The sequence below is a fragment of the Lycorma delicatula genome, chromosome 7 (genome assembly GCF_047948215.1).
Source record: "Lycorma delicatula isolate Av1 chromosome 7, ASM4794821v1, whole genome shotgun sequence".
Classification (NCBI taxonomy): Eukaryota; Metazoa; Arthropoda; class Insecta; order Hemiptera; family Fulgoridae; genus Lycorma; species Lycorma delicatula.
Window position 1 is genome coordinate 3,841,209 of NC_134461.1, and position 12,871 is coordinate 3,854,079.

The following is a 12,871-nucleotide window of genomic DNA, read 5'->3' on the forward strand; positions in this document are numbered from 1 at the left end:
AGTCTTCCATAAAAGATCACTTGACATATTTATACTAAGTATAATTTTAATTACAGAATGTCTACAACTGACAAAGAGTGTAATATACATTTTGTATTTAACTGTAAAATGAAGAATTTTAAGAAAGGCGTTTGAAACATATCCGATGTCGGATATGTTATTTGTTAGATAACCGATGTCGGGTGTAATTATAACAAAAACTGCACAACTTGCTCATTACAAAATTTTGAAATAAACTGTAATGAAATTGACAATTTTAATCTGAAAAGGATTCCTAATGAAAACAATTTTACTACAAAACCATTATATGTTTATTTTTCTATGGCAATTTCTATTAGGCAAAATTTATTTAGTATTTCAATAACAGAAAAGGTGAAATGAAACATCACAGTATGAGGATAGGCTTTACTGTATCAAAAAATATTTTTAAAAACAACAAAAACATGAATTGATAGTAACTTAAAAATAAATAAACTTTATAATAGTTATTTTATAATTTCAAATTAAAATTGAATGACTTTTTAAAGAAAGCTCTTTCGTTTCAGCAAAACTTGAAATCTGATTTTTGAATTCAGTTTATATAACCGCAGAAATAAATTAGTAAAAATTGTTTCTACTGTCTAAATTTACTTTAACGATTACCATGGAGATCAGTCTAAAAATGCATCGGTAAGTTCTGCTATCAGATCTAGTACTATAACACAAACAACAGTAGTACGCAGAACTATCACTGACAAAGGAGTAAAAGCAGCATTTAAAGAATTAATTTTTTTCTCTTCAGTTAATACAATAAAGTATCACAAAAATGAATTTATTTTCATTAAAATTAAAATAAGTCAAAAGTTGGAATATCTAAAAGCAAGTGGTAAATGAAATGCGAGCACTTCCTACAAATATTTAATATATTATAATAATATACTTTCTGTTACTACACTATTCAAATCCTTGGATTGAGCAAGGAAGCTGACAAAACAAATGCATGCAAGTTTAAGGATGAGACAACACATATAACAGCACCCACTGGACCAGCAAGTTGCTTACATTTTACGGTTCAATTTTGCTGTAAATCTAAAATGATGATTTGTTTGTAAACAAAATGTTTAGAAGCTTAAATTTCTGGAGTTAAAAACATGGCAAAATATTACATTTTAAGGAATTAATAAACCATGAATTCATAGTGAACCGAACAAAATCGGTCAAGATACCAAGATACTAGATGCAAGTGTTTAAAATTAAACTGGTTTGATTTGCAGCAAGACTGAACCATAAAATATAAGCAGTTAGCTGGTTCAGTGGGTGCTGCTATTTGTGTTGTCACATCCATAGGCATGCTTGAATTTGTTTTGACCAGCAAAGGCTTGCTTGCTGATTGCCGCTCTATGCAGACATAAGCTTAAACCTATTTTCTATTTGTCATTCCCAAATACCGATTAAATCAAACCGCATTTAGGCTAATTGCTGTACAATGACAACACAAACACAATGAGGACTTATTGATCTTAAAAAGCAAAAAACTGAATAGAATAAATGATGACAAACCTGTATTCAGTGCATTAATCAAAAAATCTGTCAAAAAAATAGGATTACTGAGAAGTGGCATGAAATGTTCTAACAGTCCAATCAGTACATTTTTTAAAGTAGCTGGCGAATGATGTTTTAAACACCAATCCCAAACTTTATCAACACTGATGCGTACATCCTTATTTTCAGAAACACCACCAGCTTCTATTAAAAGAAAAAATTAAACAGTAAATCTAAAGCAGAAATTTTAAATCTAAATATACAGAACTGTACTATCACTAAATCTATATATTTGTTGAAAGTATGATAAATTAAAATCTGAGAATAATTAAGATTAGAAGGTTTGACTACGTATGGGAAGACACCCACTATGTGACAGTTGCAGTTACCACACCACCTCCTTCATACCTAGCCCTTATGGGCTTTACTGAAGGTCAACTTCAAAACCTCAGCAAAAGACATCTTTCAGCCTTGTTCTTGCCTCATCAGGATGCCATCAATGCGAATGCCACATGTGTCATTCCCATCGGATCGGTGTACTACTATCTCTAAAGAACAAAACACATCTTATGTTAGCCTTAAACAAAATCGAGTAAACAAAATGTGGAAAAGAACTGAATCCCCTACCTACCTGAAGGTAAAAGGGTGAGTTCAACATGCAACTACAATAAAACAAACCAATAAAACAAACAAAAATTTAGTAACTACAAAACAAACAAAACAAGAATGCGGGAAAGCCCACACAGCACCCTAAATGCCCTTGGCAATCCTTTCTTTTGTCAAATAGTGTACGAAATTCTCAACTATCATCCATTCGGCCTGGTTTTGCCAATTGATACGGAGATCTAGCGCCGACCCGATAACATCAAACCAACAGATAGTCTCTGTGAATATAAACTTATACTTGAACAAATGTGCAGAACATGATGTACAATGTCCAATTGTCCGTATTGCAGACAGAATCCTGAGTCCACCATGCCAAATCTGTGCTGCCTGTCCTGTAAAGTGTGATGCCCAGAAAGATATTGCATCACATACTTATTCAAGTGTACCCCAAGAGGTGTCCTGTAAACTAACAATCAGGAAAGCGACCTTGTGTATAATGTCCACCCTCTGCCTCATACCAACTGACCTGCCACAAAGCATTACCATGTTCTTCAATTTCCTGAACTTTGTCAGAAGTTAATTTATCTAACTTCTAGGTGACATAATGCTGTTGCTGCTCTAATGCAATCAAATTGTGTTATGACACCTGAATTGGGGGAAGTCTTTGAGGACGGACTCCACCATGTTGAATGCTTGTGCCTCGGACAGTTATCTCTGTATCATTCTCGGGCGGCTCTAAGTAAAGCCATGAGGCTCTTTGAGGAGTACAACCTCGAGGTCTTCTTGGTCCAGGAGCCATACACGCATCATGGATAGGTCGACTTCCATGGGGTGAATGTAATTCATTCTCGTGGGGGAAGACCGCTCACTGTGATCGTAGTTTGTTCAGATTCATAGGGGGTCTTCTGGATGTCCCATTGGTCCGATGAGCATTTAATGTCATGTGAATCCCTCACTGTTGTGAGGGGGTATGCTCGATGTTGTACTAGTGTCGAGATACATCCAGCTTGGATGGAGCATCAATGACTTGCTGGCGAAGTTGGGCAGGTTCCTGGGCGGTCTCCCGGACACCAGAGAGCTGGTTGCTCTGGACACTAACGCCAAGTCTCCTGCCTGGGGTTCACCATTCATTGACCCCCAGAGGCCCTGGTCTCGAACAGTTCATTAAAGCCAGGAACCTCTACTTGATTAACGACACAGAACAACTGCCAACTTTCTCTTGCAAACTGGGGGAAGTTACATTGATGTCACATTGTTGATGGGCGACCTACTCAGAAGTACAAGTAGTTGAACTGGCTGGTCCAAGGCTAGTGTGACTGATCATAGGCTTATAACCTATGAGATCGTTTACAGAGGCAATCTAAGAGTTCCAGATTCAGGTTGTTATACCTAAGAGGCTTGGATCAGGACAAGTTGCGGTACGAACTGCAACTACCTTGCAGGGGTTGGAATGGTGAATGGAGCACAGGGAGGAGGTGGAATTGATAGCTGAGCAATTCAGCCGGGCCATCAAGACTGGCTGCAGAAGGCCATCAAGACCCTTCTGCAGCCAGTCTTGATGGCCTCGGCGAATGGATGAACCCTTAAGCAGTGGTCAGTTCGCTGATTAGAGTGCCTGGAGCCATCACGACTACCGCTTCTGTGATGCCATCTGTTAGATGCAGGCGGAAACCCTGAAAAAAATGGTGATTCTCTGACCTTAGTGTGCTGCACACAAGAGTTAAGTCCGCTAGCAATAGATACCAGCGTCGCCCCCTAATGGGGATTATTGTGTTAGCTCACCTAAAACCTTGATGGTTTTTCATTAACATGAATATCAGTTAAATATTTATCTGGTGATATAACTGTTGCAAGATATTACTGCTAGTCAGTGGGACTACAACAATGTCAAACATTAAAAAATATTATACAAAAATAATGTTGACAGCAAAAATAAGTAGTGTAACCTCAGTGCTGCTAAGACTATAAAATCTGAAATGATTTACATTTTCATATAATCAAAGCAGATGGCTGACCATATATAGTAACATGCAAATTAAACCAAACACAGGGATTTTGTTTGTAAATTTCTATATTGTGGCTGTACTGCTTGACCATACTCATTCTTTAAGTTGCCTGTGTAAAGTGAGGTTATTGTTCTTCGATTATTTAGCAATTTTCATGTTATAAATAGTGTTTTGTGTAAGTTTATTTCATTTTTTATTAGAAAATCATATTTTCGTATTTTCTGTTCTGTGTGTCCTGAGTATATAATAATGGACTAACTCCAAGAAAGCATTTGAAAACTGATTCTCTTTCTGAGCATATCAGTATGACACAATGACAAATATCTTCCGTCTGTGGTGTAGGACTGTGAACAGTGAATGCTATCTAAAACAATTTAAAGAAACTGGTTCTTTTTCACCTCAATGAAAGGGCAAATGTGACCATAAAAGAAAAACTACTCCAACGTATCAGTTATTGGTAAGAAAAAGTAAACTTTATCCAAAATTATCTACTGTGGACTTAAATTAAGGATTAGCAGCCAGTTGAACAGATTTACACACGATAACTGTTAGACACCAACTTCTTGCAGCTGGACAAAAGGGTTCCGTACATTATAAAATCATCAGGTGAAAATAGATCATCGGCTCATATTCAACAATCAGTTAAACGTCCCCAGAAAAAATATTTTAGGGTTGTTTCACATTTGAAAGCCCTTGTTCATTACTTGCAGCGGATGGTTGTTGAAAAGCGATGATTAACAACTTCAAAACAGATTCCTACAAGGCAATAGAGTTTCCAACAAGATGCCGTACTGCCAAAAAAGTAGAACATGTTTTTAAAGAACGAAACATTAAAGTGCAACAGTAGCCAGGCAACACCTCACACTCAAACCCAATTGAAAATCTTTGGGCAATAATCAAATAACTCCATAAACGAATTGCAACACAAAAATTGACCTCCTTAAAGCAATAATATTGGTTTGGTTTCATGATAAAAAAACCAAATGTGTAGTACATTTATTAAATCGATGCCAAATTGTATATGTGAAGTAATTAAGAATAAAGAAGAACATATTAATTATTAGATATTCACAAATTGTACAAGTATGACTTTCTTTTTAAATAAAGTTACTTTTTATTAAATAACATCTGTGTTCAGATTAATTTGCACACTATGGCTTTTTTTTACAGTATTACCTGGAGTGTCAACTGCAGCAAAAACAAAATCTGTTCCAGGTCATGTTAATATTATGAGTCACTCATTCTTATAACTAGAACATGTAATCTGTCAAAAGATTTTAACAATAGCTAATATGAGTTTCTTGTTATGGCTGACAAATAACTTACATATAAATATTACAGAATATTGCAAAACTGACAAATAATCAGGTAAGAAACTGTTTAGTTAAACGTGAAAATCTGGCTATCTTGGAGCTAGACTTGTTACATAGACATAAGTAAATCTAAAATATGGATCCATTTTAATACAAATGGGAAGCAAACAACTGGAAAAATTATGGACTTGCATCGCAATAGATCTCAATAATCATACATTAATGACGAGAATCAGCAGAGATCAGTTAGCATTTTAAACAAAAACTTATAATGAGAATAAATTCATCATATTTTCGGTTCACCAACAAATATTACCAACAGTACTGTGCCTCTTCTGTATGTTTAATTGCAGCTTATAACCATCAATGCTGAAGATGTTTTTATAAATGTGGAAAGATTGTAGGAATAGTATTTTAAAGCAAATAATCAAGAAGATAACATGCTGTTGACTGCAGATTGTTCTTTGCTATCATTGGCATCAGAGTATGGGAAACTATCTGCTACTGTTAATAAATTAAATAATAATGAAATACTATTACACAGTAACCCTCAAAAAAATTGATTTAATTATGTTCATAAGACACAGAAAGTTACTACTGTTTACTTCGTTAGAAATAGAATATCAATAACTATACAAAAATTTTGATTGTACAATACAAAAATCTTCATAATTACTCACCTTCAAAATAAATAGAAAACTAGCAATAGATATAATTATTCATACTGATTCATGATAAGATTACTCACACTCAACATCCCTTTTTTAAGATATTCATACATATTAACAACCGCATAAGATTATTAAAATGAACTTGATAAAAAAAAATACATTGATTTAAATAATGGATACAAGTGTAAAATAATGTACTCTAATTCATACACAAAATGGAAATAAAACTAAATGAAACAGAAATAATCTCTCAGCTCAGGACAATACAACAGTTTAGCTCTGGATTATATTTAATCATTAAAGAAATCAAAAAAATAAAATTAACGATTTATAATATACACTCATTACCTAAATATAAACATGAATCTACACACATCAATTATATACATAATCAAGATTACATGATTATGTACAAACCTAAATCTTGTCTCATGAAACTGTGCAGACCAAAACATAACAGTATGAAGATTCTAATTTAATTTAATGCAAACCAACCAAGAAAAAACATTTCTTTTTAATTGTAACAAAATAAAGGAAAAATAGCTTTTAATATAAAAATTCGAAAGTTACGGTAACATGATACTTAAAAATACAAATTTAAAAAAGAGTATTACCACAAAAAAAGAAAAAAATCTGATGTAGATACCACATGACTTCCTTGTATGCCTATTAAATTACATATACACATTTTTTTTAAAATGACAGATACATAAAATTTTATTTCATTAATAACTTATGATATTTTTTCATATTTTTTTTCTTTTTTTGTAATTATTGAATTATTATTTATCGTAATTTTTTTTACGATAGAGGTTAATAATTATTAATAAATCAATATATGTGTTGGGTAAAATTAACAAAAATAAAATGACACATAGCTTGTATTTGCCAAAAGAAATTGGACTTTAATTAGAAAAAAAAAACAAATTAAGTGCATATTAGCTAATAATGTGAAAATCTACAATTTAACAAAGCCTGAAAACAAAAGAACATAAATCACCTTTTTTTACAATCATATACTTAAAAAATTAAATGAAGTTACGAAATAAACTTAACTTAATCCTAAACAGAACTTATACAAGAAATATCAGCTGAATCAACATATGAATTATAATATTAAATGAGAAATACATAAATACACATTTTTCAAATAAATGTTTTCAGAATCTACAATTTAAATTTAACAAAGCCTGAAAACAAAAGAAATTAAAACACCTTTCTTTTTTATAATTATATATTTAAAACATAACATCAATAAACATAGTGTAACTGGAAAGCTGTTACATTACTGATATATTCTGTAATAATGAAAATTAGCAGCGAACAAATGTCATTAACTTAGAAAAATAAACTACAGTAAATTCTTATCATTGGCATTGGCCTTTTCTGAATTAAGAACATCATCATACTTATCATTAAATAATTAAAACTTGCATTTCTAGTTTATTGTTTAAAAAAAGGCCACGATAATATTCCAATACAAAAAGAGTTAATTACAATATAATCACACTGTAGTAAGTAATCATATAAAAAAAGTTCATTTAGTAAGCAAGCTTTCTTGAAAATATTAAGTTTCTTCGTCATTCTCATGTTAATGACTTCTTTTCTAATTTGTAAAAACTAATATAAAACTTGATTGAGCAAAACAATATTTAACATTGGTTAAAATTATTAGCAACAGCAATGATCTAACACATTAGAATTATGCAAAATAAATAAACTGTCTCATTAAAATATTATTTTCCAAATGAAATCAAAAGGTTGTGTAGTTACAAGAGTCGATGCAGTAAAATAGAAAGCATTCTTGAAAGTTGCTAAAATGTATATAAAATGTTATTAACCAACACATTCATGTTCATTAATGTTTATGTCGTACATGTTTTTTATAATTCTGAAGTAGTATTTAATTACAAGTCGATTTGATAATAACAATGGTTGGCATTGATAGCACATAGAATATGTTACACATGAAAAATAATAACATAACCTTTATCTAAGCCACCTTGCGTGACTATACTTGAATGAAGAAAAGGTTGTATAAGTCAATCTTGAATTTCAAATTCATAATGTACAATTAACTGAATATTTCACAAATTTTACAAATAACAAAACTGTTTTAATATAATAAATGATGAATGATTTGAATTTGCCTTAACCACACATAAATATTTGTAAAAGATGAACTCGTGAAATTAAAGTATACATATATACATACAGTTTATCCTTGGCATAGTCTACAATGGCGAATCAAAAAATTTAGGGGTAAAACTTTGTTTAGAAATTGAGTAATACGGAGCGTCTCAGATTTGTAGTAATGAGTTTGGAGAGAATTCTGCATCGATAAAATTGGCTGGTTTGTAGCAACTGAACCACTTTCAACAGAGACGTAATCTATGGAATCTGAAAATTAACTTAACAAAGAAACGAGGCAAAAACGAACATAGAAATCTGTAAATTCACAAAACACTGACGAGTAGAACAAGAAGAATATGGCGACAGAGAATTCCAACGTTTATGAAGGCACGAAGACGACGACAATATTAACACATTAAGCGAGAGAGAGAACTGCAAGCTGGTCCACCGTGCCGGAGGACCAGCCCGTGCATCCAAACAACATGAAAATCTGAACTGGAATGACAAAGGTGGCATGGTGAGAAGTAGGGGAAGCGAACTAGGCAATGGACAGAAGAGTGTGTGTGTGTGTGTGTGTTGACAACAAGAGTAGTGTCTAAGTGTTAGTATGAGAACGATTAGAGAAAACGTGTGGAATTCGGGAACGAAGACAAAACAAAAATAATTTACAAGCAAGCATACCATTAAAGAATTACGTAAGACTGATAAAAATAATTTCTGAATATGCACAAGTTGAAGATGATGTGATCGTAGACAAAGAAAATTAGACTTCTAGGAACTATGACAATATTAAAAAATTGGTGAGAACAAAAACACTTAAGACTAATTTGGTTGAATAAAAGAGTGAAGAAATACGCTGACACTATTTAAGATGACGCAACAGTCAGTCAAGCTGGAGCCGAGAGAAATTGATAACGAAAACAACAACCCAACAACCTATTTTAAAAGTACACGTAAGATAAGCCTTACAAAATTTACCAAGCTTTAAGAAAAGCAAAATAAATTTACCAAGCCTGTAATGACTACAAGAATCAACCATAACCTTGAATTTACTGGATTAAAAAACGCAATGGCGTAGTAAGCAATATTTAAATTTAAAAAAAGGAGATAAAGTCTGATTCGAACCCATGTAAGATCCAAATATTTCATTAATTAAAATGTTATTTGGTTGTAACTCTGGAACCGATGAAAATAAGTACCACTTATCATATATCATTGAAAAGCTCTCATTGAGGGCTTATTACTGCATTAAAGAAAAATTCCAAAATCAATTTTTTTTTGATTTTAGGTTTTTTGAACACTTTTGGTTCAGTCAATTGCAATCAAAAGGGAAGGTGCATAACTAGATGTTACAACAGTCCTAAATCCAAAATTTTATCATACTACGGCTAATCGTTTTTGAGTTATGCGAGTTACATATGTGCATATATACGTACGCCGAAACTAGTCAAAATGGATTCAGGGATGGTCAAAATGGATATTTCCGTTGAAATCTGAAAACTGAAATTTTTTGCCATCACAATACTTCCTTAACTTCATACAAGGAAGTAAAAATATTTGTTACTTGTTACCTCAATGTATTTCTTCAATATCTGAAAGTTATTGCCTGTTGATCTATTATAATCAATTTGCAAATTTATCACAAAATCTTCAATAATATTTTCACACAAACTCTCCGCCTCTGATGGTTTTATTCTCTTCTTTAATTACATGATAAATAGAATCCTTCCAAGCACTTGCATCTACTCTACTAGCACAGTCTATCAATAAATTTTTTGCATTACTTAACTTCAATGTTGTGTTATTGCTCTCAATGTAGCCTTTGACTTGTGCCCATACCAATTTTATTGGGTTAAAATTGCAATGAGATGGAGGAAGATGCAACATGACACAATTTTTTGATTTTGTGATTTCATCTACTTGATAATGAATATATTTTTGTTTGACTGATTTTACAATTTTTAATATTCTACTATCAATATGTCTTTGGTGTATGCAATTTTCTTCGATTTTAACCATTCGGCATTTCCGATTTTTGGGTTAAGTATTTGGAATTTTTCCAGTTTTCAGGCAATGGCATGGTGCATATCCATTACTATGGCAGATTCTTCAGCAACAATTTGACAAATTTTTTAAACCACTGCATAAAATTGTCACCATTTATTTCATCATGATACTTTTGGGAAGATCTGGATTCAAATACCCATAAAGAAATCCATTCAGAAATCCATTTTCACTTCCTACATGCATTACTACTAATCGCTTATGTCTTCCTGCCAGTGTTTTCATCTCCGTTGACAAACCTTTCGTAAAAGCATCTTTTGCACTCTTTTATTTCTTTATCCTCCCATACCATTTTCTGTGCATGTTCTGCGTTAACCCACGTTTCATATAGATAATAAATTCTCTTATCCTCTTCACTAAATCTCTTAAATATTCCCTAAGTCATGAAATAATATCTTCACGTTCTATCGATAAAGAATTTTTTTTTCCGGACAAGAAATGAAAATTCATTGGTTTTAAAACATGATGTAATGTACTTCTACAGAAATTGGTATTCACAACATTTAATATTTTTTTCAAGTTAGGAAGCTCGTTATCTCGAAATAAAATAAATGAACTTTTTTTCTGAAAGCAGTTTTAGAAAAATTGTCCAACTAGTCAATTGTTTTTACATGCTTTCAAATTTTTTTACAGCTAACAAGTTTTTGTGTTTCTTTATTACATTAAACATGTTCTTTCGCTTACACTGTTACACTTGTCTCTGACTGCAGTTTCAGGGTTATCTTGTTTTAAAGTGATATATATGCTGCTATATTTTTTTTTTTTAGAGCTACTAAAGGGTTTTACCAGTCTATGTTTCATAACAGAATCGCTCGTTGTTAAAACCCAATTGGCACAAAAACTCAGGATAAATTAAAATTAATGAAAATAAACACTGAATAAAACTGTTATAAATTAACCATAAAATATATCATACGGTACAGAGTAACAAAATAACAAAGACTAAAATACTTTCTTTCACTGAAATGAATAATGAATGGTGTGAAGCATTACAAATGATATTATTGTTATTAAAAATCAATACACGATAAAGAAAATTTTTAATCACATATCATTGCCATACGACGGTGCCAGACAAGTGACAGCTTGCAGTACATTATTATATGCATAAAGTAATAATTGCACTTTCATGTGGAACTGAAGTTATAACAGCCTAAACTACTGAGATATTACTCATACATGATGAATTTATAATTATATCTGCTGCACAGTTTCATACGACAAGGTTTAGTGATCATAAATTTAAAAAAAAGGAAATTATATTGAGTACTTCATTTAGTCAGTCTTTAAAATAACAATTATTAAAAAAAAAATTACTTACCGATATTAATATTTAAAGTTTGAGACTTCTTTTTACTGGGAAAGGACTCCACTATTGACAATAAATTAATAATGTTTTGTTGATCCGGATGATTTAGTTTCTGCACAATAGATCCTAGTGATATCCAAAAACGATCAGATGCACCTCCTTGTACATTAACAATATAATCTTTCAACGTAGGAATCAAATCTGTTATATTTTTATCGTGTTTCAGGAGAATTTCAATAGTGTTCTAAAAAAAAAAATATCTTTTTATTAGAGTATGTCAAGTCCAGAAATGATCATTTTTATAGATTTCAAAAAAGCAAGATTCAAAATATATATATATATATATATATATATATATAGAATCCATTTTTAAAATATTAGAAAAATTTAAAACTGAAAATAAAGCATTAAATATTGCTAAAGAATCCTTAACAGAAACAGTTTCAAAAGTTAAATTTTCAGGAGAAATATCAAAACCTTTTGAAATTAAAATAAATGTAAGACAAGGGAATAATCTATCACAATTACTTTTTAACTGTGCTCTAAGAAAGATTATCAGACAGTGTGATAACGAATTTGAAAAATGAAGAACTGATGAAACTAAATTAAAAATTCTGAATATAAAAACATTTTCTTTGCAGACAATTTACTTTTCCTAGTTAGAGATACAGACAGTGAAAATAAAAATTCTAAAATTGTAAGAATGCACAAATAAGTGCGAGCTTCAAATCTCTTACAAAAAAACAAAACACTTCTCAAATAAAAAAATAAAACGCAAACAATCAAACTAAAAAAAAAAATAAAAACAATTAAAAAAGTCCAAAAATTTAAATACCTAGGGGAACCAAATGACTTAGAAAAATCAGGGATGAAAGCTAGAATACAGAAGATGGAAAGAGCATATCATTTTACAATGGATATTTTTATAACAAGAAATCCCTTTCCAAAAATGCAAAATTGAGATGATACTTCCATAAGCTCTACGTACAGCATAAATTTTACAAAACTTTTCAGAAAAAGAAATCATCAAAATAACAAAAAGAATTTTAAGAAAAATATGCCTTCAAAATATGAAAACAATATTTATAAATTAAGAAAAACGGAGGAAATTTCTAAAGGTTTTGAAAAGGTAGTACATAAATTGAGGAAAAGAAGATAAAAACTTTATGGATAACAGTATAGAATGAATGAGAGCAGATTAACTAAACAATTTATTTTTTATTAATTTTCTGGAAAAAGCAAACGAAA

The 12,871-nt window shown here is 31.2% G+C and overlaps 1 protein-coding gene across 3 annotated transcripts in view; it reads right to left on the reverse strand.

The window, feature by feature from the left end:
- LOC142327926 (nucleolar complex protein 4 homolog) overlaps window positions 1-12,871 on the reverse strand; it is a 59,011-nt gene that overhangs the window by 27,149 nt on the left and 18,991 nt on the right. For 2 of the 3 annotated variants that reach the window (XM_075371303.1, XM_075371301.1), the window contains exons 4-5: window positions 11,636-11,867; window positions 1,540-1,725 (exon numbers count right to left, since the gene is read on the reverse strand). In XM_075371303.1, the coding sequence (XP_075227418.1) occupies window positions 1,540-1,725; window positions 11,636-11,867 (418 nt within the window). The remainder of the gene's footprint in view (window positions 1-1,539; window positions 1,726-11,635; window positions 11,868-12,871) is intronic. The other variant, XM_075371302.1, reaches the window with a different exon arrangement.